This window comes from Camelus bactrianus, chromosome 1, assembly GCF_048773025.1.
Source record: "Camelus bactrianus isolate YW-2024 breed Bactrian camel chromosome 1, ASM4877302v1, whole genome shotgun sequence".
Classification (NCBI taxonomy): domain Eukaryota; kingdom Metazoa; phylum Chordata; class Mammalia; order Artiodactyla; family Camelidae; genus Camelus; species Camelus bactrianus.
In genome coordinates, this window is record NC_133539.1 from 109083600 (window position 1) to 109109318 (window position 25719).

The 25719-nt window shown below is 50.4% G+C and overlaps 1 protein-coding gene across 2 annotated transcripts in view; it reads right to left on the minus strand.

Moving 5' to 3' along the window:
• EPHB1 (EPH receptor B1) overlaps positions 1-25719 on the minus strand; it is a 408429-nt gene that overhangs the window by 248012 nt on the left and 134698 nt on the right. For both annotated transcript variants that reach the window (XM_074370913.1, XM_010947708.3), the window contains one exon: positions 13573-14254. In XM_074370913.1, coding sequence (XP_074227014.1) covers positions 13573-14254 — 682 coding nt within the window. The remainder of the gene's footprint in view (positions 1-13572; positions 14255-25719) is intronic.

The following is a 25719-nucleotide window of genomic DNA, read 5'->3' on the forward strand; positions in this document are numbered from 1 at the left end:
AGACACAATCCACTGCGGACGGAGTCCGGAAAAGTGCATTTTGATCCCTCATCCCAGAATCCGAGGATTTTCTCAATAGATTCCAGCTTGGTCTCTCTTCTCACATGGAGCCATCACCTTAAGCAGCCACCAGTGGAGAAGGATGAGCTAGTTACCAGCCTTTCTCTCCAGGTTCTATTTCCTTCTCCTTTCTTCCTCCCTGACTAGTCAGTACCAGTGTGTGTGAGCCTTCCACATCATGCTGTTTCATTTCTTCATCTACATTCACAAGAAAATCTGAAAATTACCTCATTTTTTCAATGCACAGGGCACTGACATCAAAACCTTTGCATGTCTGCATCTTGGGTTCGTTCCCCATATCCCTGGAGAAACTGCATCTCTAGACAGGCCAAGTTGCCAGGTAACCCTCCCTCCCCATGACCGACAGCTCTCCAAAGCCGGTCCTCCCAGGCACCTCCAGGCCTTCACTGAGCCTGGCCGCTCCATTCTAAGCTCCGGCAGGTAGATGCCCCTGGCCTTGCTGCTGTGGGTATCTAGAAGCTTCCCTGAGGCTGCCGTGGGTTCAAAGGGCTCAGGGTCCTGTCCTAACACTGCCTGATCTTCCCCCAGCCAGCCACCCACCAGGCAACCAGCACCTCAGCACAGGGCATCGGGGCTGCTTTTAGCAAACTTAATGACACTGGGTCAGGAAAAGAAATCCCTCAGAGAACCAAGAATAGGACTGGGTGAGAAAAAAGCCTTGACGGAAAGCCTTGATTTGTCAGAAGACATTTTCCAAGCTGGGGCTTCCTGGTGACTCAGCGGCTCCAACATGCGGAAGCTCCCCACTCAGCCCACCCTGGCTGGGAAGAGAAGCCGGTGATGGCCCACTCTCCATCAGTCAGGACCAAAACTACGAATAAAGGATACACTTAAATGTTCCCAAAGTAGACAGTATTGTTTACTGGGCTAGAGGGACAGAGATAAGGAGGGCTAGGGTGGGTGAGTGCCGGCCACGGGAGTTTACAAGAAGCTCTGTCAGGTCTTGTTCCCTCCCCATTTATGAGGGGAGGTTAAGGCAAAACCCCTCTCCGCCACCCTGAAGAGGAAGCCTTGCTGCTTATTTTGTCAAAACGTCCCTCCCCAGCCCCTTCCGGGGCCCCGTCCTTCCCTCTCCGGCGGATCTGCATGGAGCTGGCCTCTCGGCTGCACCCCTCTTCCAGGCTCACCCTCATTCTCTGGCTCTAATTAGCAACCGCTTTTTAAATTTCTGTCTGCATGTTCGAAGACAGAGAGGCGAGGGGGAGGCTGAAAGGGAGAAAGCAAAGGTCTGTGTGAAAGGAGAGAGCAGCTGGCCTCTCCCTCGCCCCCTCTGTGTACCCGGGCCCCCGTGTTGGCAAACAGCACACAATGTCTGTCTACAAGGCCCTTTGTGGCCCAGAGGCAAGGGCCAGCACACAGCTTACCGCTATGGGCAGGAATGGAGACGTGGGGGGTGTGCGGGCAGTGGGGGGGACCAGAAAGGCCTGGCCACTGGGAGAGCCAGGGTGAGGAGAGGACCCAGGGGGATCAGGATGTCCAGCTGTCTCTGCCTCTTCCTCCTGAGTCAGGAAGACAGGGGGGCATGGACATCCCATGGGCTTGTGTGCTATCAGCTCTCTGGGTAGCAAACCCATGGCCCCCAAGGCTGTAGAAAGGCCTCAGAGGGGAGGGGGCCTGCTGCTCGCATTGGGACTGTTCACATTTAGGCTCTACCTGTGGGCAAGCAGGGGGCAGGAAGCGCACCTTGATGGGGTTCAGAGCAAAAGGGAGAGAGGAGGGCAATCCCCAAAGATGAAACACTCTCCCAAATAACTGTGTTTTCATTAGAGGAAATTCTGAGGTCAGTGGGTGGAGTAGGTGGGCAGAAACATTCACCCAAGGGGAAGGGCACTGTCAGCCTGAAAGACTGAATCCAGCACCTGGACTGGGTATGTTATTCAACAGTGAACAGCTTTGGTCACTGGTTCTGAACTAGTAGCCGGACCGAAAGACTTAAAAGATGTTAGGGGGAAAGGAGGCTTGAATGAGTTCTTATAAGCCAAGAATAATCAAAAATAGGGTTCAAGAAACTGAAAGAAACAGAGTCTGTTCCAGAAAAATAAAGAAATGAACACGGAAAAGCAGGGCATTCGACAGACTTTTTTTAAAAAGCTATCGTTCTTTTAAATAAAGGATCTTATTTTCAACATGTGGGATTATATATTAATAATTTTTTAATCTTTTCTTCTCTCACTGTTTTAAAAAAAATTTCTCCTTATTTGTGGGCTTTTTCTTTTGAGGGGGGTAATTAGGTTTATTTATTTGTTTATTTTTTTTTTTAACAGATGTGCTGGGAATTGAGCCCAGGACCTCATAATTGGTAAGCATGCACTCTACCACTGAGCTATACCCTAATCCCGTATATTAATAATTCTGATGACAAAAATCATTCTTGTAATATTTGCAATTGATTTCAGTGAGAAACACTGATTTCCTACATTTTACTATATGCAAAAATTCATTTTTCCTTGCAATTTGCATCTAAATAGTTTCCTAGGGAAAAAAATAAAAACAATGAATGAAAATAGCCCTCCATTCATGAAAATTCTACCAATGGGATGTGCTTTCTGTCTCGCTTCGAATCAAGTCCAGAGAGAAGACAGACAAGAGAACAGAATAAACGGAGGAAAAGAAAAGAAAACAGGAGAACAAATTTGGCCGAAGATGCAGAGGGGAAGCCAAACAGAACCAGCAAGAAGGAGAAGCCCAAGTCACAAGGGCCGCCAGATTCGGATCAACGTAGGCATGTGTGTGACAGACCCAGATACAAACCCTCCAATCGCTCAATTCCCGGAACAGGCCCAGTTTTGCCAAGTTCATGATTTGGCAGAGTTCTTGAGTATTCCATGCAATTTCAACGAGAAGCTCTATCCGTCTTGTGCAAAGAGCAGATTGTCATTTTCCACTTGAAACACACACGTTGCACTGACCTTATGTCCTCTGTCAAACTGACACATTATCACCAACTTTCAGGGAAGGGGTTTCATGACGTATGGGCTTGCAACCATCCTGTTGATTTTCTCCTGTGTGTGCATGTGTGTGCACAACGTGTCACTCTATTGGACAACAGACAGACAACACCTCTGCTATCACTGGTTACTTCCTCCATCTGGTTCTGCCATCGTCACCTCTTCCAGCGCACGTTTTGTGATCGGACTCGCATTCCGTTCCTGCCTGGCCTTTTCAGAGTTTACGCTACCCAACGCTGCTGAGATGTCTTCTTACACATCCTAATGCAAAGCCTTCCTTCCTCCTCAGCTCACATCCTGCTCCCACCAATTTTGTTTTCAATGTGTTTCATTTAGTTCTTATTTAATGGATGGCACAGGGTGGGTGTTTGGGAGGCAAAGACATATTGAGTGGCTCTGCCCATGGGGAGCTCGGGGAGGAGATGACTGAGAGCTGGGCTGACCATGGAGGTGGAGGGGTGTGTCTTTGATTCATTTTTGCCGTAAGCATGGTCAAACTCTGATGGCTTTTCTTTGAGTACCTTAGCGAAGGCTTGTATGTCAGACCACATGGGACACAGAAGCCCCAGCTCCCATCACAAATCACAATCTGCCCATAATAGGATCTCGCTCTACTCCAACTGGGGGAGGGATACAGAACAGCGGTTGTCAGTCAAGTCTCAGAGTCCTACATTGTATGACTTTGGCAAAGTTACTTAGCTTCTCTGTGCCTCGGTGTCTTCAACTGAAAAACAAGGATGATAGCCATATGTACCTCATAGGGCTATTGTGAGGATTTCAAGGATAACGCAGGAAAAAAATCTGGCAGATGGTACAGAGTGAGCACTCTATAAATGATAACCACGTTGTATTAGTGCTTCAACGCAAGCCAGAAGCCAAACCAAAAAAGTTTCCTCAGTACCCAAACAATAACCATCCCCACTCTCTGACAATGAAATGCAGGACTGCCCTGAAGAGTGTATAAGCTGCTTTCTCAGTCCAGGTAAACAGAGCAAGTCAGCAGTCTCTTAAGCATCATTTGCATATTATCTCTATTGCTTTTTGCCATATCTACCTGCCAGGTTTTTAATTTATTATTTATTGGTTTTCTTGAAGCTGACTCACTTTTTAACCTGAATATATTTACTTTAACAGAAGGTAGTGAGGAAGGAAGGGAGAGAGGAAAGAAGGAAGAAAGGGGAGAACGGAGGAGAGGAGGGGGACAGGGAAGAGGGGAGAGGAAGGCTGAGGCCAGTAAGAGAGGTAGGAAGTCTCCCCAGGGAGAACGAACTGCTGCAGAGTTGAAGACAAAAACCAAACAGTGATGGAGGCGGTGGCGGCAGCCCCGGCTAAGACAAGGCTCATTGGCAGAAGCCGGCCATGGCATCAGCAGGGCTCGGGGAAGGTGTGCGCTCCCCTGGGGCATGGATACGTGGTCCAGGATGGGGCCAAGACAGATTCAGAGTTGCCGGGGAAGGAGTGGCAGATCTGGTGAGGAAGGGATGCTGCAGAAGAAGTGAAGAGGAGGCTGGAGGAGGTGAGAACTGAAGGCTGGTGATGGAGGAAGGGGCAGCTAAGTAGGAGCCACCAAAATGAGCTGAGCCTCGAGGCTCCAGAGGCAAACTGGGAGAGTTAAAGGAAGAAATGTGGGTGGAGGGACTGGGCCAAAGGGTGAGAGCTGAGAGATGTCTTACATAGGAATGTTTGTATCTCAACTCCCAAAGAGGGCAATTTATGGAACTTTGCCATGTTCAATGCCCCTCATAGCAAGACAAAGGCAAACAAAAACCAGTGGGGTGCCAGCTTTCATCTATCAGACTGGCAAAGATAAAAACGATTGATATCCTATTATCTGGCAAAAGTACACGCAACGGGAACGCTCGTATATTGTTGGTGGGAGCAAAAACTGGTAGCAAATGCCTTTTTTTTGGAGGACTGCTTGGGAATATCTATCAAAATTAAAAACTGATATACTCTGATTCAGCAATTTTACTTCTAAGGATTTGCTGCATTCTTAGCTCTTAGGAAAGTGCTTGACACACAGAAAATCCTCAATAAATATTCATTGAATAAATTAATTAATGGATTCATCTCACAGATATGCTCACATCTAAGTGCAAAGTTGAAGGCACAAGGATGTTTGTTGAAATGTTGGTTAGAAACAACAAAAAACAGAAAGCAACCTACATGTAAATAAATGTGCCAATTAAACAAAGGCACATCTATCCAATGGAATACTACACAATCATCGGAAAGAAAGGGCAGATTTCTATGTGATACAACCAAACTACTGCTAATCTTCATTGTTAAGTAAGAAAGGGAGTGGGGGGTGGGGACTAGGTGAAAACCCTGAGCAGGATGTCCTGTGCAGGTGGGGACAGGATGCCTCTGTGGTCTGGGTACAGATGCATGGACCCTCTTGGACAGAGAACATCAGAAAGTAAAACAAGGAGGGACCCTGATGAGGACACAAGTCAGAGGAAAGCTTACTTTTCAGATGTCCTACCTGTTCAAAACATTTAAAAAACAGTAACAACGGCAAAAGACAACTTAGGAGAAGGGAGTTTGCATAAAAGCTTCACCCCAGGGATGGGAGCAGTGGGCCCCTGACTCATTCCAATCCTAGGACTCAGAGATGAACCAGGCTGCCTCAGGAAGTCTGAGTGTCCCATCATTAGAGGTGTCCAAGAGTAGGCTGGGGGACCATGGCGGGAAAGCAAAGGAAGTGTCATCGGGTGGGCTGGACTCACTGGAGAGGTCTTACCCACCTGGGAGGGACCACCCTCCACAGGTCACTCACGGCCCCGCTGCCCTCTGGACACTGAAAGCGCTTTCTAAGAGCTAAGAATCGAGAAGATTCTCAGAAGTAAATCTGCTCCATCTGAGTGGATGAGTATAAAGGTGCCCAATAAAAACCTAAAGAATGAGCATAGAGTCACTCCATCCATAGGAACTCATGAGTGGAATCCAACCTGACTGAGGAACAGGAGGCCAGAAGTCATGCAAGGAGAGACTGGACCAGGGCCCCGATGGTCATACCCCAAGACCCAGTGACCACACCACTCTGCGTCCCAGAGGGCTGGTGGGTTATTCCAGACAGAGGCCAGGGACCAGCCAGAAATCAGAGTGCCTGCTTCCTGGTCCAGCCCTTCTCCTGAACTGGGCCCCACCCACAATGAAAACCCTTATGAGGACTGAATCTGGCCCTCCCTGGCCCTGATTGCTGTCCGGTGATTCCAAGAAGTCTCTTGAGGCTCCCCACACTGCCTGCTCACCCTCACCAACCTCTCCAGGGCCTGATGTGGCTAACCTCTCTGGCCACAAGGACATGCACGCGCGTGTGCACGTGCACACACACACACACACACACACACACAGGAGAAGAGGATGAGCCCAGCACACCTGCAGCTACACAGACTCATCCTTTCGTCACTTGAAAGTAGTGATTCCCCATCCAGGCAAGGAAGTTCGTGCAGATGTGTGTGCTCAGGTTCTGCAGACAAGGACTGTCCTGCTCCAAAGAGAGATGGGGACAGGAAACAAAGGGGTTAAGTCAGAGCATAGCCCTGCCTGAGCCAGGGTTCAGCCCTGGGAGCCCCTGCTGGTCCTCATGCTGATTACAGAGCCACAACCAGGCCACCAGCCCATAGTCCTGCCCCCTTCTCTGGAAGCACAAAGCCTTAGACCTTGTCCTTCCCAGGGAGCTTGGGGTCACCCCCCTGAGACACTGTGTACCCCCTCGATGGCTCAACATGGCAGAGCATCTGGAGAGACAGTACTGCTTCCAGAGAGGTTGAAAAGAAAATGGGGCAGTCAACGTGGAGCCCTGAGCTGTACGGTACAGAAATGTATAACCACAGAGCGCGGCTCCACAGAGCACCCAGACCCAAGAAAAAAGAAGGGGCAACATAGACACAGGCAGAGGGCTCATGGGAGAACAGCCAAGAGGGGGCTGATATTCCTGAAAACACATGCTGTGCGTCCAAGGATGGTTAATGTCAACAAAAACCAGTCTCAGAAGCAGAGACAGGCAGTGGTATCAGAGCCTGGGTCTGATCCCCGCTCCGACATCACCCATCAGTGCTCTCTACACTGGTGTCCAGAGATGCCCTCTGGCTGCCCTCTCTCCATGGATCAATGAGGCGGTCAGAATGGACATTTCTTTGGTATCCCACCCACTTCCGCACCAGCTTGGGCAGTTTCAGTTCTTCATGGGCCATTGATGGGGCAGTAGTGGTGGCCCCCGGGCCGTAGCTAGACTGATCACCCCGCAATGTCTCCACTGCCCACACCACCTCAGTAATGACCTATGGTGCCTTCACCGTCATCTCTGATAACACACATTTATTAAGTCGTGGACCTCCACCCCGGACAGCTCTCGTGCCCAGAACATTCTCAGTAACTCTAGCACTAATCTGGGAGAATCCTGACAGTGGAATTTGAGTGCTTCTACCCCAGTCCATCCTTCAAAGACACAAGGAGCAGCTCAGGGCACAAGGGGGTTTGGAACCGAGCTGCCCCTCCCCTCTGCTCCCCTTGCCGTCCCCTGCCGCCTCCAGAGTCCAGAACCGCACGTCCGTGACCGGCGTGCTGGAGTCGGTGAGGCAGAGGGCATCCTTCCAGCCCTGTTTGCTGTTGCTCATGCTGGTGTCACAGCCCATTACATCCAGACAATTACATCGGATTCCTCTCTGGAGGGCGCTGGGCAGGGCCACTGTGGGAAGCAGAGGAGGCCCGAGAGGTTTCTAAATGAAGTAGCCTGTTGGGAAATCCTATTATAAAGCTCATCTTACAGGGTTGCGGTGTTAATGACCCTGGCCTCTCCCAGCCGGAAGCAGAGCCGGTCTCCCTGGGGCTGGAGCGGAGGCTGGCTGTCTAGGCTGTGGCCTTCCTCTCACTCACCAGCCATCAGCTGATGGGGCAGAGAGAGCACAGCGGAAAGGGTTCATCAGTGCCCAGAACGCGGCTGCCAGCACAGTGAGACACAAACACACACACACGCACGCGCGCGCTCCCGCAGGTCCCCCTTTCAACACTCAGGGTGAGAAGGCAGAGCTGGGACCCAGCCACCCTAAGGGAGGTGGAAATAGGCCCCAGAAACTTCTTTTTCCTAGAAGAGCTAAATTAGACACATTTTCCTCCACTTTCAAATCCTGCAGGTTTTTTGTCTTGGCTCCCTCAGGCTTACAAACTGGCTCATCGCGGCAGCTCAAGCTGACAAAGGCTCGAAACTGTTGAAAGGTTCAAAATGTCCCTGGGGTTTCCAGGCATGAAGGAATTTACATGGAGGTGGAAAATTACCAAGAAAAACAGTTCTTATGCGGAGGGAGAGAGCAGGGAGTGAAGAGACCTGAGGGAGAGGCCAGGAAGTGTGGTCGGGGAACAGGCAGGGCCTGTGAGGTTGCAGGACCCAAGGCAGGGCTTTGCGGGATACTAGGGAGCTGGAGAGACACAAAGCAGGGGCCGGAAGAACCAAGAATGTCTCTGTTCTTCTTTAGGAGCTGCCAAGGCCCTGCCGACATCTAGAGATGGAATGATCTCAGCTGCCCCGAGAGCCCCCCGGGGAAGCCACACGGATTCCCAGTTACAGGACATGCAGGCTCAGCCCCAATCCCGGCTGGCTGGCCCTGAACAGGGCATGGGAATCCTGCTGGTTTGACCATGCCCTTGGGGACAGCAGCGGCACCCCTGCTGTTCTGAGGACAGTTCTGAGTGACCCAGCCCCAAGGAAAGGCTGCTCTTTTCTGTAACCTAGAGGCAGTCTGCCCTCAGCCTTCAGCACTCTATCCTCTGCCCGGAGCCTTTCTGGGGCTTCCCAGCAGCTGGTGCCACGTCTATACTCTCTGGCCTCATCAGGGCCCTGGACCACCTTCCTGCAGCCCCAGCCCCTACACAAGGTCCAGTGATGCTCTGAGCATCCCCTCCCTGCTGGCCTGAGGCCTCAAGCTCAGGCCATCCACTGCAGCCTGCTCCCAAGGCCCCCTCTCCCAGCCTCTTCTATGTCCCCTCAGGCCCACCCTTTCTATAAATCCCACAAGTCCTAAGACTCCTTCAGTGACCTCACCCAGGACCCCTACTTCTAGACTCCGGATGCATACATGGTCCCAGTCTGGAACTTACAGCCAGATTCTCGGCCTCAGCCCCAAACAGACCTGACCAATGCGATCTCAAAAGGGAGCACCTGGGGATGTCATTCTTTAAAACTTCTCCTGGGGGTTCCCATGCCCACTATGGGATCAAGAATCACTGCTTCAGAAAAAGCATCCTTCTCTCTCAGACCTGGGGACTCACCTCTCCCCACTTAGACCTTCAGCTCGCAAAGACTACCTGCCTAGACCCCCTGCCCTGAGGCAAGCGCATGGGCCACATTTTTCCAACGTGTGTTGACTGACCCATTGACCTGTCGTGGGACAGTGGACCATGCCCGTATGCTGATCTCACTGCTCGACCGCCACGGCGCTGGGGCTGGCCTGCAGGGAGGTGGTGGCTGGGTGCCCAGGACTCCTGTTGAGCAGTGTCTGTGGATGGGGGCACGGCACGCCACTTTCATTCCACAGTCTTGTTGCCTGAATAACCAGAGTCAGGTGGTATGTTTAAAGGCTACACAGCTTACAGAGCGTCCTCATATCCATCCCCTCCCTGGATTGCCACATACCGTGGGAAATAGGCAGAGAGGATAAGACTGTCATTGGAAAAAGACTGATCTAAAAATCACCCAGAAGTTCACAGCACAGCGCCAGTCTCTAGGTTTGGCCTCTTCCACCTGGACACGACCTTCCTTCCGCCTTTCCATCACCCTGCATCTACAATAAAGGCCTAGGCACCTTTAAGGATCAGGGTGTGCCCTCTGCGGGGTGAGCCAAGGCCAGCCTGGCAGGAGCAAGGGACAATGGCAGGGAAGGGTATGTACTGCATCATCATTTCCTGAGCCCTGACTGGGGCTGGACAGGCAGGATAATGAGGCAGCTCCTTCTGGAAGCTCCAGGGACTGTGTCTGCGGGGGAAAGCCAGGCCCTTATGGAACTCAGGGGTGGACACAGATCCAAGCCCCAGGAGAATACTGCGGGGGCTAAGATCTGGCTGCCAGAGGCTCTCCCAGCACCTGGGACCCCTCCTCGGGCACCCATATGGGATACTGCAGCCCTCAAGCTTCTAACAGACAGATAAGAGGTCTGCCCATGCCAAGTTCCCCCAAGCGATGGTCAGTCTCAGCCCAGCCATCCTCCCCTGAGACCAGCTTTAGCTGACGCAACATTTTAGGCTCCATGGCACAGAGAGAGCTTGCTGAGCACCTGGTCCAGGGACCACTAGGCTGCAGGGACTCACACAAAGAATCAACTTAGCCAGCAGCCTGAGAAGGGAAGGCACGCGGGTAGGTAACGACCAAGCCATGATTTCCCATTTATCTGCTATACTATGAGCATAAAACTTAAAGTTGGAGCAGGTGGGCCATTTGCCTAGCAATTAACAATTTCAGGGAGCTAAATGCATGATGGAGTCGGAGGCCCTGGCAGGGTGAGCAGGCTGCTGTGATTCTGCTCGGTCAGTCCAACCTGCAGAAAGGACGAGTCCGGAACAGGCCTTGGGCCATGGAGCCCTCTAGAAAATGTGGGAGCCGCTTGTCGCACATCGTGATGTGCAAGATCTCCCCACGGCTTCCTCTGCTTGCTAACCCTCCTCTCAGCACCCTCCCTCCTCACACCAGGAACAGCTCTAGGCCAGGACCACTCTTTGCTGGCTAAGCTGCCTAATTGGTCTCCAGATGCTTCTGCAAAACTGAGTGACTGGTCACCATGACTTTGACAGAAGAGGGTTTAGCAGACTCAAGGAGAGAGTCAGAGTAAGATTCTTGCCCGTGGTGAAAAGCCTGTCCAGCCAGAGAAACAATATAAAGAATAGTCTTTCTGCCACCCTGCAGATCGGACACATGCAAAGGCTCAGGTTCAAACAGCCAAAAAAGAAAATTTTATCAGATCAACATAACTGTGTGAATCGCAGAACCACGCAGGCTTCTCCCAGCCGGGCTCCAGGGCATCTGGTCTCAGGGCTGTGTAGGGAGAGAGTAGCTCACCTTCCTTCTCCAGTCCTACCAGGACAGCTGATGGAGATTCGCTCCTTCTCACCCACAATCCTCTATTGCGTCCACCATTCTCACACTCCAGGCCTCAGGAAAGCTGGCTGTATAAGGCAGGTCACCCCAAAATGGCTGTGAAGGGCGGCAGTGCCCACCTGACAACCAGCATGAGCATGCAAGATGAGCTGAACACCTTCCCTTGAAGATACACCCCGGGGACCATCCTCCATCCCAATCCAAAGGGATTAGAGTCGTCCCCAGATCACTGTCTATGTCCTAGGCCCCTTCACCTGCCCAGGAAGCCCACTGCTGTGAGCCCTGGGGAGGGAGGTTGAGCTCAGCCACCAAGGCTGGGTTACCAGCAGAGCCCAGGGTGAAGAATTTGGAAGATGCAGCTTAAAGTTCTTGAGATGGAGGAAAAGAGGCTTCTCTGCCCTTCTAGGGCACTGAGCTCAGCCAGGCTGCTGGACTGCAGGACCCATGATGCTGCCTGGCTTGACACCCTCCACTTTCAGAAATGCCACCAAAATGTGGCTGCCTGTGCCCTTGAAATGGAAACGTGATGGTGCCCTGGGGTCCCCATTTCCTCCAGCCTCCAAAGAGTTTGCAACAAGCCATTTGCGAAGTCAAGTCACATTCCTAAGAGCTCTAGATTAGGAACGTGCGCCACAAGTCAGGAGAGGGTTGCGGTTGTGTAGAGAAGATGCGAGCGAGTGGAAAGAGACCACCTGCATTTACATATTTGTCCCCACAGGCCGCCCAGGACCACCACCGGAGGTGACTGACAAGCAGCAGAGACAGCAGAACCGCCCCCCCACAAAAGAGAAAAGTTCCAATTAGACCAAAGACATTAGAGCCTGTTCCCAGAGTCCCAATTAAATCAGAACCAATCAATGCTTGCTCTGGTTCCTGCCGTTCTGCTCAGGAAATAATGAGAAAAATGAGAGGGCCCCAGCCAGCAAGTGCAGCATGGCAGCCCTTTGAAGCCTGGAGAAATCACCCTGCTACGGCAAGCGTGCCTGGCAGCTGCTGCACTTGTACCTTTAAGAAGTCAGCCTGGTGCCGGGGTCCCCACTCAGACCGAGACACGGCCCGAGAGGGCACCTCCCTCTCACCCCCAATCAACAGGACAAAGAAGAGCTCTATGGAACCAGGCCCAGCTGGTTTTAAAACTGTCTGCTTTGATTCGTCACTTGATCTGGCCTCTCTCCCCTGTTTCCACATCACCCACCACCCGTCATGGGTACCATACCAAGAAATCCCATAAAGACACAAAGGCACAGCTCTCCACTCCCAGCGGGCCTCGGAACAGCTGTGTGAGGGCCCCGACCCAGGCAGGTGTCTGGAGAGCAAGGTAAGCAGGGAAGGAGACACACAAGGGATGTTCTGACACCCAGACAGGATGGGGATGATGACAGGGAACAGCTGGCAGGAAGCTCATGATGGAGAAGGAGCAACTACGGCTCCCCCCACCTCCAAGTTGTCCCCAAAGGATGAGGGCAAGCCAAATAATGAGTTAGGGTCAAGGTGGTCACTTCTGAGGTCCATATGGGGAGACTTGCTCTTTAAAGAATCTGAAACTTTGAAGGCCACAGTAAATTTTAATAAAGGAAAACTGTCTTCTCCTCCCCAACTTTGGATCCCCCAATGTTCAGCTTCCATGTACTCAAGTAACAGATGAGCTGTGGACCGCCTAGACCTTTCTGTTAACTCCCAGAGAAGACCAAGTTTCTAGCCAGGTCAGCATGTTTATGGCCACGTTTTGGACATGTGCTCTCTTGGACTGAGGCGATCCAATGTGACACCCCCAACTGCAAAGCTGGCATCGCTCAGAAGCAAAGGTAACACAGCACAGGGTACTGCCCCACCCCCATTCCAGCAACTTCCCCTCCTTCCAGGACATACTAAGTCGAGGCCCCATCCCTGCCACAGGGCCTGGCTCTGAGCCCCTGGAGGAGGACAGCCAAGCCAGGGGGCTTTGAGTTAATAAGCTGCATGGGTTCAGAACCAAGCTGAGTGCCAGGGGAGCTGGCCTGAAAGGAACTCAGATATTTTCCAAATTCAGTCACTTCTCAATGACCCTTGAGTGACTTGTCCATGATAACCTAAATTCTCCATGGTTCAGAGCACGGGGCTACGGGGCTGGACAGGATGCAAGGGTGTGTGTGTGTGCGGGTGTGAAAGACAGAAAAGGAAAGTCTAAATGTCAGTGTCCCCAAAACTAAATATAACTGAATGGTTATTAAGTTATTATCCACCATTTGGAATTCTCCCCATCGCTCCCCTCCAACCATGAAAACTGATATTCTGCTTGGACACAACTGGAAAATCATCACGCCTATTACAGGAGAAGAGGTTGCCTAGAGCTCTGGCAGGAGCCGTTAAGCTCTCCTGTCCCCTCAGGATCCAGAACTGGAGGTGGGGACCTTTGCAGGCCTGGCCCTGGCCCAGGGGTGCAGGAAGAAGAGGCCCAGGAGCCCCAGGGCTTACCCTTGCAGGCCACGCTGTTCTCGGCCTCGTAACCAGGTCTGCAGGTGCAGCGCCCGATGGGCACCATCCACTCCCCGTCCCCGTTGCAGTAGAGTTTGATGGGCACGTCCACTTCCTCCGCGTTGGGGATGCACGTGCCCCGAGCAATCACCAGAGATGTGCTCTCTGCCCCAGTCATGGTCTCTGGGAACACTGCAAAATTCTGCACGATGCTGGGACACTTTTTGAAGAAGACACGGACAGAAAGGAGAGACATACAGGCTCCATAATCCTGGAAAGCGAGGTAAAAACCATTCCGCGTAAGAGGCCCGAAGCTCCTGACCTCGGTGTTGACCTTCATCAACCTGCCCCCGAAGTCCACCTGGGAGAAGCTCTCGTCTGCAGCGATGGTGTCCACTTTGAGGTAGGGGGCCTCTGACCAGAAGGCCGACTTCTTGGTGGCAATGACGGAGTCGGTCTCGTAGTAGTACAAGTTGAAGGTCTCCTTGCAGGAGCCTGGAACGTTGGGGAGGCTGCTGCAGTCTCTCACCGTGAAGCGCATCTCCGTGTAGATGCGGTGGGCCCCCCGCCGGTTGATGAAGGTGGTAAGCAGCCAGTTGTTCTGGTTGGGCTCGAAAACATTGCACACCTGGTAGGTGCGGATGGTGTTCAGGTTTTCATCGTAGCCGCTCACTTCTTCCCACTGGACCAAGCAGGCCACAGGCACACACATGAAAAACACAAAATAGAGAGTAAGAAGACGGGACTGGCAGAGCAGAGGAGAAGCCTGGAGCTGGAGGGGGCCTTATGAGCTCACCAGTCCAGCCGCTTGACTTGAGAAATGAACACACCTAATCCTCATTTCTTTCTAAAGATCTCCTTATATGCAGACTTCAGAAGATTTCTCTGTCACCTATCCCAAAATATAACACACTTCACCCTAGAAAACCTCCCTGTATCCAGCCTACAACTCTCATGTTGTGACAATGGCTCATTACAACCACAGGGACAACCTGCAGCTCCTAGCCCTGCATGACGGCAGGGAATTTCATCCTCAATGCCATAGACTCTACTCGCAACAGTCACTCTGTGGATTAGGGGTCTGACCACCCCCACCTTGGACATGACACCCCCACCTTGGAAATCCTCCTTTCTGAACCTAATTTCTTTATTGTGGTGAAACTCCTTTATATCTCTGAAAAGCATATGAATATAAAGCTTTTCATAAGTGTTCAACAAACTTAGATTCACATAAACTTTTGTTTCATCCATCTCTTTGAAAGAGCTAGACTGTGAAACCGGTAAGAGTAGAGGTAGCTAAGAGAGATTCTGAAGGAAGCAAATTAAGCTTCACTGTGTGCAAATTTCAAGCAAAGATGTGATGGAAGAGAATGTTGGACCGTGTTACTTAGGGAGTACGGAAAGCTTCTTAAAAAGGCAGAGACAATTGTGACTCATGTTGGAAAAGAGAGCTCTCATTTTCAGCAGTCCTGTAGACTGGAAGAAGAGGAGGCACAATGTATTTATTAAGTGATCGCTCTCGATCTTCCCGACAGTTCCCCGTGGAACTAGATACTATCAACCCCAATTTACAGGTGGAAAGACATCATTCAACTCACCCCTGGTCACGTGGCCATAAGAGGAGCCAAGGAAGAGAGGGGATAGAAACAAGTGCTTTGAATGGCCAAAGAAATTCACCTCATAACTTATTTCAGTAACCGGCAGTAAGGGGAGGGGGCCCATAAAAGACACAGCTTCCTTAACCGAGCCACTCTGAGCAGGGACCAAAGAAGAGTTCCTGCATCATTCTTTCTTCCTTGTGCTGGGAGAGGAAGCAGCTGCCCATCCGGGGGAGCTCTCAGGACCCTGACCTCAAGACCCGGGGGTACTCCCAGGAGGTTCCAATGTGTTTGCTAAAGAATTAAATAAAGAGCAGAAGAAATTCAACTTCCTAACATGAGAACAGCTTAAGATCCTTGACGATTTACAAGGGATGACAAAAGAAATCAAACAGTACCATTTCTTTAAATATTGTGCTGATGGCTTATTATTCACAGTGTGGAGTTGAAATAGACGAATTAGAATTCTTCATTAAAAGAGCTGAAAGCTAATCATGTGTGCATGGGAAATATACTGTTGTGTCTTCCTGCACAGAATGAACCTTCTGGAGGAGCAAGAGGGAGGAGGCAAGGCTGTCCTTCAAACTTGTACCGGGGCTTCCAAAGACCAGGCATGGTGCAGAGGAAATGAAAGACGGGTGCATGCAGAGGTGGCCCTGCCCAGCCAGGCCTGTACAGTCACCTCATGGCCACTTCTGCTCCGGGTCCCCTCACTAGACTCCTAAGCTGCAGCCTATCTATGGCCCTTAACCCCCAGCCCCTCCCAGCACTCTCAGGAGGGCCAGTTCCCTCCCCAGTCTGGAGCACTTGATGGACTTCTTCCAGGATCCCTGCACACGGCCCACCTCACCTGGACTTTGCTTAATTCCTCTAGATGTGGAGGAACCACTTTTTATTCCTTCCTGAGATGATGTTATGTTCTATTTAAATGTTGCTTAAAGTGATGTTCTGCTTGCCTGGGTTTTTGGAACCAGAAAGCAAATACATTAGGGAGAAGTCATCGCTGACAGTTGTTTTAGTTCAAAGTTTCAGGCCTCTCTCCCTTCCCAGGGCTATTTTGAAATCACATTTTTCCCAGTTGACCCTACATGACTTTTGAGGGAAGGACAGGCTTCTTTTGCTGCTCTGCAATTGTTTAAACACAGCCCGTCTCACGATCCATCGTTTTATTGGGATGTATAAGGTCTCAGCAGGAACGTCGGGCTCCTTTGTCAAGGCACAAGTGAAACCCGTGACCCCATTTAGGGCGGGGACCTGGACTCCCTCAAAACTAATGCAGCTCTGCTGTGTGGGAGCAAGACAGGAAGCCCACCCCTGGGGGCCCACCACAGCACTGAAACTGTCACCGCCAGTGTGTCTTTTAATAGACAGAACGAGGATTTACACTCTTGCGGAGCTGGGATATTGAGGACATTTATCTTAGAAAATGACACTGATTGGTCTTATAAAACCCAACAGGGGTAATTGTTTCAAACATTAACCTTCCTGGGCCTCAGTTTTCTCATCTGTAAAATGAGGAATCATACTGAGTGACCTCAAGTCATAAAATTCTACAGATCTAATTGATTCCATGACAGTTCCTAAGGGAGCGATCAAAGCAAATTAGGTAGAATACAGCTGTATGTTCCACGGGGAAGAGTGGAGAGAAACTGAGAGAAAGGAAAGTAACTCCCCGCTGTTTGGGAAAAGGCCATCGTGGAGTCTCTTTCTTTCCTTCTCTCCTTCTCCTGCCAGCAGGTGCAGGAGGGGCTGGAAAGATGACAATCAGAGTGGGCTAGAGGAGGTTCAGATGCTCTCTGAGCAAGTGGCTACTAGGATTAGGGGACTTGAAGAAAGAGAAGATTTGGGTAAATCGAGATGAGGGTGGAATAGCCTTCCAGTGGGAAGGGACAGACATGAAGATTTGTTTACGACACTTGGAATCAGCATCATCGTTTTATAGTTTTACCTCATTCATCCATCAGGGAAAAATAAGATATTTACTGAATGCCAACTTTTGCCAGGCATTCCATTAGCCACAGGGGATGCAGCACTATGAAGCTGATAATCAGTGAGAGAAACAGAAATTAGACAAACAGTAATTAAATTAACTAAATTATTACAATTGTGCTAACTGCTGTGAGGGAAAATTTCATGATGCCAAGGAGGCGGGTGCACCTGATATACAGAAGTGTGTCAGATAAGACCCTCCAAGCTGAGAGGGATGAGTGGGTAGAAATTAGCTAGGAGAAGTGTGCATCTGCTGTGGGCAGAGAGGCGCAGAGCATCCAGCCTGAAACAGCAAGTGCAAAGGCCCTGGGGTGGAGAAAAGTGGCCTGACACCGTGGAGTAATGAAGAGTCATAAAAAGCCAGAGGTGGCCAGAAGAAGACTGGGGAGAGGATGAGTCTGGTTGAGAACTTTAAACTTCATCCTGAGGATAACTAGAAGGCATTAATGAGTTTTAGGGAGACAAATACAGGTGATCAGAGCTGAGTTTTTAAAAGATTTCTCAGATGCAAAGTAGAGAACTGGGTTGGATAAGTGCATGAGTGGGTCAACTGGATGTCACTGTTGTGGTCCAGGTGAGAGATGATGGTAGGGTGGACCAGACCGGTGGAAACTGAAAATATATCTTGGTGTAGAATCTCAAGGCCCTCAATAAGCCAAGTAGAGGGTGGGGGACAGAGAGAGGCTGGTGTAACCAGACTCAAGGGGCCACGTGTCCCCTTAACACTTTTCTATGCATCTGTCCTGCCTCCCCAACCACGCTTTGAGGTATCCCATGTTCCCAAGGACACCGCTTCCGAGATCCTTGAAAAAGGGGAGTTTCACCAATGTTGGATATACCACACCTTTGCTGTTCAGACCCAGTTTCTTTTACCAAGACCTGAGCTGGCTCCAGTCCCCACGAGGTGCCCTCACTGCCCACCCCAAAGCCCTTTTCCTAAAGGTCTCTGTTCAGTGGCAGCTTCTCAGCCTCTACTTCTGGGCATTTGACACACTGCCACCTGTGTTCCTTCCTGTAATTATCACCTCCCATTAAAACAACGAAACGCTATGATCTGCTTATCAGATTGGCAAAAAATGAAAAAGATAAAATATCCAATCTCAGTAAGAATGCAGAGAAGAGGGCACTCCCAAGCCTACTGGTCTCAGTATAACTGGTGGCACCTTTTAGATGTCAAATCAATAGTTTCTCTCCACATTTAAAATAATGCCACTCAAATCAGGGAGGAAAAGGTGAATCTCTTTTTTTTAATTGTTGTAATAGCTGAATAGCCATCTGGAGATAAATATAACTTTGCATCCATTCTTCCTTCTTTACTCCAGAATAAATTCCCAGTGAATCAAAGATTTAAACATTAAAAATGAAACCATAAAAATACTAAAAGAAACCATGGAGACAATGTATGTATAGTAATTATGACATGAAACTCAAAAGCCATAGAAGAACAGATTGATCAATTCAGCGCCATCCAATATTTCTTAATTGGCAAGACAGAAACAGCCACTAAGTAAAATCAAAAGGAAAAAAGAAAGAAAAGAAAGAATGCTGGGAAAAAGACCACTTGCAAGTTATCACAAAGTGTTAATTTCCCTTCATTTATAAAGAAGATCTATCCATCAATGATAAAATAGAAAAATGGGCAAAGAATGTTAACAAACTGTTTAATAAAAAGAAACAGATATAGTGTGTAAAGATATGAAAAGATGCTAAACTTCACTCATTATAATCGAAAGGGTCATCAGACGCATTGTGACACTTTTTTATTTTTTTTCATTAGACAAAAATTTGATAACACACTGTGTCGGAGAGGGTGTGGGGGATAAACATTCTGATACATAGCTGGATGAAGAGCAAACTGGTACAAACTTTACGGAAAAGTTGGTGTTATTTATCAAAATTAGAACCTCATACACCCTTTGACTCAGCAACTGGGATCCATCCTCAGTCTGGGTGTAGGCTGCACTCCTTGGAGCTCTGCACTGGACCTGAATATGACAACTAGAACCCTGTGCTAATGTCCACCAACCAGCGAGCACATAAACAATATGTGCAGCCATTGAAAAACATGACATAATGATTTGATGTAGCCATATGAGGGAATAATATTTGGAAATAAAAGAGAAGGAATTCCTGGTACATGCAACAACATGGATGAACCTCTAAAACATGACGCCCAGTGAAAGAAGCCAAACACAAAAGATCAAATATTGTATGGTTCACCGACATGAAATGTCCAGAAAAGGCAAATCTACAGACAGAAGAGTGTTTGTATTTCCCTGAGCCCGGTATTGGAAATGGGAGTGACTACAAATGGACATGATGAATTGGGGGCGGGTGATGGAAATGTTCTAAAATGGGTTGGTGGTGATGATTCCACAACTCTGTCAACTTACTAAAAATCATTGGATTGTGCACTTAAAATGAGTACATTTTATGACATGCAACTTGTGCCTCAATACAGCTTTTTTTGAAAACCACTCCTTGTTATCTGTTATCTGTTTCCAGCCTACACCTCAACACCCAACAATGCTGGCCCAATTTCTCTTATCCACAAACAGTATGCCCCTGGCAACTTCGTCCCCAATTTGTCACCACAATTTGCCCTTTCTTCCAGAAAAATGTTCCTATCTGGTCTCTTTCCTGCATTCCACAGCCACGCACTGGTGTTGGCATGACCTCACACCTGGACTAATGCCCTGGCTTGCTGTTTGGTCAGAAGAAATGAGAGCAGACCAGGCAAGAGATGGCCAGGGCTCAAGCCAAGACCATGTCCTCTCACGTCACACAGGGATGGTACCCATTTCTGCCCCATGATGTCCAGATGCCTTTCTTCCACCTCCTCATCCTCCCAACTCAACTCCTCTAAGACACGGAACCAGAGAACAATAATCTGGCTGGAAGCCACAGTGAGTTGTGTCGACCAAGATCTTTTGTTGACAAACGGGCACGCTGAGGCCCAGAGACATTCAATAGTGACCTGGAGTCAGGCAGCTGATGGGTGGCAGAGCTCAGCTCTCTTCACAGCCCCTTCCTTTCACAGGGCTCAGGTTTTATTTCCTCCATGACATCTTCCCAGTTAATTTTCAGCTACCACTTTCCTGGATGCTCAAAGCATGATTGAGCTCATTCCACACAATTTAGCATTTGATAATACACTGTTTCAAACTATTCGTTAATTGCTTTGTTTCCACTGCCAGGCTGTGAGCTCCTTGAGGACAGGGAATTGGGTTTTGACTAATTTATTAGTTCATGTCAACAGAGAAATAACTCCACGCATTTAGCTTTGCAATGTGGGTATTATGTGACCACGTTTTTATTCAGTGATGTCTGGGACCCGTGAAATCCACAGGTTTCTCAGGGCTCCACCCTCACCCCCCTCTCCTCTCACTTTTTATCTGGGTGATCTCAGCCACACACAAGGCTGCAACCACCATGGGGTACATTCCAGACCTCCCTAAGATGCCCAGACTTACTTATCCAGCTGCTGGCGGGACACCTCCTGACCCCTTCCTGGAAATTACCATCTTGCTCTCTGCAGTCCTGCTGCAGTGTCCCAAATCCTTCTCCCCCCAGATTTGCCTCTTAGGGGGCTAGGCTGTGTTGGGGACCTCCTGATATTCCCAGTACCTAGCCCTCAATAAACAGTGACAGACTGAAGGAATGAGCAAGGTCCTGGTCTGCTCCTTAACTTTTCTGCCTCCTCAGTCCCTGGGTCTTAGCTGGGGACTTACAGCAGGTGCCACCAGGCTAACTTGTCCCTGGGAGAAGACAAAGAAAGAAGCCTTGCACAACCAGCAGAACATGAACCGCCTTTGAAAGGGCATTATTAGTGATGCCAGTGGATCTCCTGTCCTTGAGATAAACATAATAAAGAAAATAACGACACCCATTAGAAAGTACTTGTTCAGGCTTTCAGACCAGGACTTTGATGTTTGATAAAGATGCCCATAGGTGCCTCCAACATCTCAGTTTCTCAGACTTGCCTGTGGGAGTCTGAGCCTGCAGGTCTGATGCTCGGGAACAGCCGGAGTGCCTCTGTGTGTGTGTGTGTGTGTGTGTGTGTGTGTGTGTGTGTGTGTGTGTGAAACACAGTTTTCCTTCAAAACCACTGTCACAAACTCTATCCACTGGTCCATCTACATTGCCTTCTAGAACAACCTTCAGAAACCCTAACACGTTTTTTCTCCTCCAAGGGTGGATCTGGATTTTGAAAACAGGCAAAGGGCATCTGGAACCCAATCTGACGAGTCAGATGATGGAGTAAGCTAAGAAATTACATGGCCTGATCAAAAATGAAGTTAAGAGTGAGCTGGTTCTACTTTGTGCCTCTGAAGAGATTTCCAAGCAGGGGGCACTGGAAAAACTTTTGATCGCTGGCCCTTCCCGGGACTGCTGCAACCCCAGGGCCGACCCTGCCCCTCCCAGAATGCCCGAGGGCTACGATGGCGCAGCATCATAGTAACTGGGCACTTCCTCTGGGCGCTGCTGTTTAAGATGAGGACAGAAATCATCGAAATTGGCTTTTTAGCTTCTATGAGGCTAGGAAGAGGCTATTCTGATTTGTTTCAAACCCAGCTCATGTAACTCATTTTTAAAATGAAGAATTGAGCATCTGCTACATCCCCCAGTAGTAGTCTAGGTGTTGGTGTGACCCAGCAGTGACCAAGAGACAAAGTCCCTGCCCTCAAGGGCCTGACAATCTAATAAAGCAAACCAGAGGGTGAGCATGCAAACAAATGAGTAAGACAAAGTTGGACAGCATCAAACATTACTGAGAAGCAGGTAAGGGGTTAACGAGTGACAGCTGGCAGTGGGGTCGTCAGAGGTCTCCTTTTGGGCAAAGATCAGAATGACACTCAGTAGCCATCAGACTGAAGGGCACATGGGAGAGGAGCATTCCAGGCTCCAGGAACAAGAACAAACTCTCTGGAGCCAGAGTGTGCCTGGCACGTTGCCAAGAAAGTCAGGAGGCCAGGGTAGCTGCCAAATTGCACAGCGCAGGGGGCAGTTGGGAGGAGGTGAGGCGGGAGAGGTCGCCGGGGGCAGGAGGACCCCACCTCTGCCAAGTACAGATCTGCCACCGCACGCACCTTTCTGAGCTTTGGTTTCCTCATCTGCAGAATACTGTTTACCCTGCAGGGTGTCACAAGGACTCAAAGATCACATAAGACATCATCCAGGCCGTGCCTGCACGTAACTACCATTCACTAGGTACCGATTATTCTTGTTACTATCCGCAGCGGCAGCAGCTCTGTTATGTGAACCTCAGGATCCGCCTCTGGCTAACGCATCAGAGTGTCAAAATCATCTTTTCCACCTTAGATAAATAACTCCGCCCTTGGGTCAGCAGAACATAGGGACTAAACTAAACTCAGGGCAGCGGGGGGGGGGGGGGGGGAGGGTATAGCTCCGTGGCAGAGCGTGTGCTTAGCATGCACGAGGTCAGGGGTTCAATCCCCAGTATCTCCATTAAAAAATAATAATCTATAATGAAAAAGAATATGAAAAGGAACATATGCATGTACATGTATGACTGAGACAGTACGCTGTACACCAGAAATTGACACATCATAAACTGACTATACTTCAATGAAAAAAAAAAAAAAGCTGAACTTGATCTCCTTGCAGACCCACTGAGACAGCCGGCATCCCCTCCCCAGGGCTCCTCCCAGAACCTCCAAGGCTTCTTCTGGGCAGGTTTCAGTAGGGACCCCCCTCCACCTCTTCTCTCAACCAGGCAATCCCTGACAGCCACCACTCAGACCACAAGGAGACAAAACCGGACACAGCTCACAGGCTCTGGTCCCGTTCAGCTGTCCATATCCGGGCACAGACTTTAGTTTGAAGGAATCTACTATCTTGCCAACAGTCACCACCACCATGCCCCGTGGGACCCTAACTCCCCTGGCACTGCTCCGTCAGAGGAAACCCAAAGACGCACTTTCAGCCCCCCAGTTAGAGCAGGCTGCTCTCCGAGCAAGAAGCCCACGGAGGCCCCGGGCAGCACACGACTGCCCAGAGCCCACAGGGGCCCAGAGACCCTTCCCGGCAGCAGACTGCCCACACTGGGCTGAAGCCATCCCACCGACCGGCCCGGCCTGGATCCCAAGGACACGGCTCCTGCGGAGACAGTAAACTAAGCCTGAAGGACCTCCGATATTAGACAAGCTCAAGGGCTAATTAAAATGTAAAATGTGGTCCACGGGGCATAAATTCCTACAAGCCCAGAGGGATCGACCATTTAGTACAGCGACCAAGCAAGGCAGCCATTCGCTCAGGGGCTCCCCTGAGGGCTGCAAGCCCCAGCTCACCTCCCAGCATGCTGAATTCACCTCCCAGCTGTGCTGGGCTGGGAGGACACCAGAGGCCCCTATTTGGTACCACGGCCCACACCGTGGGCCAAGAGGCTGGGTGCCTGGCCGAGAGTGGGCCCTGCTTCTGAGAGCCCAGAGCTTCCAAAAAGCCCAAAGTGATAACTTTTCTACAGTCTTTCCTCACCTGCTCCCTGAGATGAATAAGAGCCGGGGAGGAGGAGGGACACGATAACATGGAAAGAGGAGGGAAAACATACTCACTGGGTCCCAGTGCAGTCTCTAAGGGTCTCTGCAAAATCCTGCTGGCAACTTGGATGGTGGAAAAACGTCAGAAATGCTGTGTGGAACTGGGAGTGAGAGAAAAGGCCCCAAGCCTAATAGATCCAGATTGCTTGGAAGGAGGGGTTTGCGCTGACTAACAAAGGGTTGGGATTAAGAAGCACTGGGGTCACCCTCCCTGATCCTGAGCCCTGGAGGTCGTGGTGACCCCTGGCTTAGCCCAGGAGTTCAATTCACAGACCACGGAGTCAGCCAGACCCAGCCGTGTGACACGGTCATGTCTTTCTTTCAACATCCCTGAACCTCGGTTTCCTCCTCTACCAGAGGGATACCCAGAAACCCTACCTCACCAGACAGTCGTGAGGATTAAATGTGATCAGGCACATAAAATACTTCAACCGGGATAAGAGACCCCGGTGAGTCAGCTGTTCTGGACATCAGCCCTCCAGATACGCGGGCTGAGCCTCTCTGAGCACCAGGCATCTTTCTTTCCTTGAAAGTCTTGCCCTCCTTCCATGACATGTATGACCTACGACCCCCTCCTGTCTGGCTGTCCGCACCTGTGCGTCATCTTCGGAGTGTGCACGCATGCACGTCTGTGTGCATATGTGTGCGTGCATGTGCATGCCTGAGAGTGCGTGGGTGGGTGGGTGGGTAGCCGGGGTGCTGGCCTGGGTGCCCTCTCTTGGGTATATGCTCTGCCTACTTCCAGCCAGTGAGCACCCCTCTCCACTTGGAGATCCCATGCTCCTGGCCGTGGGAGCCCCCTTAGTAGAGCTAGGCCAGCCTGCCCGGCCCGAGGTCCAGATGGCTCGCATCTCTGCCTCCTGGCACATTTCACACCCGGGTCTCCGCCAGCACGCCAGGGAAAACACTGCAGGCTTGTGCCTCGGGAGGGGCTCCTTGTCCGCAGCACCAGGGCCACCGCAACCGCCACCAGGCAGCAGCATATCGTACCAGGCCCTGCCTGGAGTGGGGTCCTCAGCCCTGATGACAGCTGCTGCTGCTGTTGACACTGAAACAGTGACAAATTCATCCCTCTGACAAGATCCCTTTAAATAATTCACAGGGAGCTGAGGATTAAGACACTGTTTCTCTCTGTCTCTGTTGAGATTTAAAACACCTCCAGCTGGGGTATTTAAAGAGCGGATAATGGGCTGCCCCTCTTGGGTCTCCCCTCCTGCTTCCCTCCTCTTTCCCATTTCCCAAACTCATGCCCCCACCCCACCAGCCAGCCTCATAACAAGGAGGCCCAGAAAACAAGAAAGGAAAAAAAATAAAAAGGAGGGAACCAAAGCAGTGCTTGGCTGGTCACTATGGCAACCGTGGCAGGGTATTCAGCTGTCATTATCCCAGTGCCTCACACATGTGATTATCTTAAGCTGTCGATTGAATGTGGTCCTTGCTGCTGCCCAACAAGGCCTTGTCGAACGAGGCAGGGGTGGGAGCAGCGGGCCCCCGACTCCACCAGCCTGGTACTGCTCTGCCCGGACAGACCTGGGCTCCTTTGATTGGGAGCAGTTACCCCTGGAAGAGACTGATGGCATTTTCCATTCTTCCACCAAGGCGGAGGAAACGGGCTCTTCATCCCATGAGTGCAGAGTTTTGATTGCACATGGGCCAGGCTGGCTGTGGCCTGCTGGAGCCGTCCTGGAGACAAGGGAGCAAGCCACGGGGGAGGAAGAGACTGGCCTTCCTAGCAGAGCTCTTGGCATCATTCCTGTTCTCAGGGTGCAGGAAAATCAAATCTGGCCTGGGAAGGCGACACACTCCCCCTCCATCCTGTCTCCGCCCCAACTGTGGGAATGTGGCCACTGTAGTGTGACCCACTTCAGGGGACTTTTTCCTGGGACTGTGGCTGCTGGAGCTTGGTCCTGGGAAGCCTGGGGAGGACTTGGAGCTCATGCCTTTGCCGCCTGGACTTTACTACAGATTGTCTCTGGGGTGAGGCTCCCAGGTCTACCAAC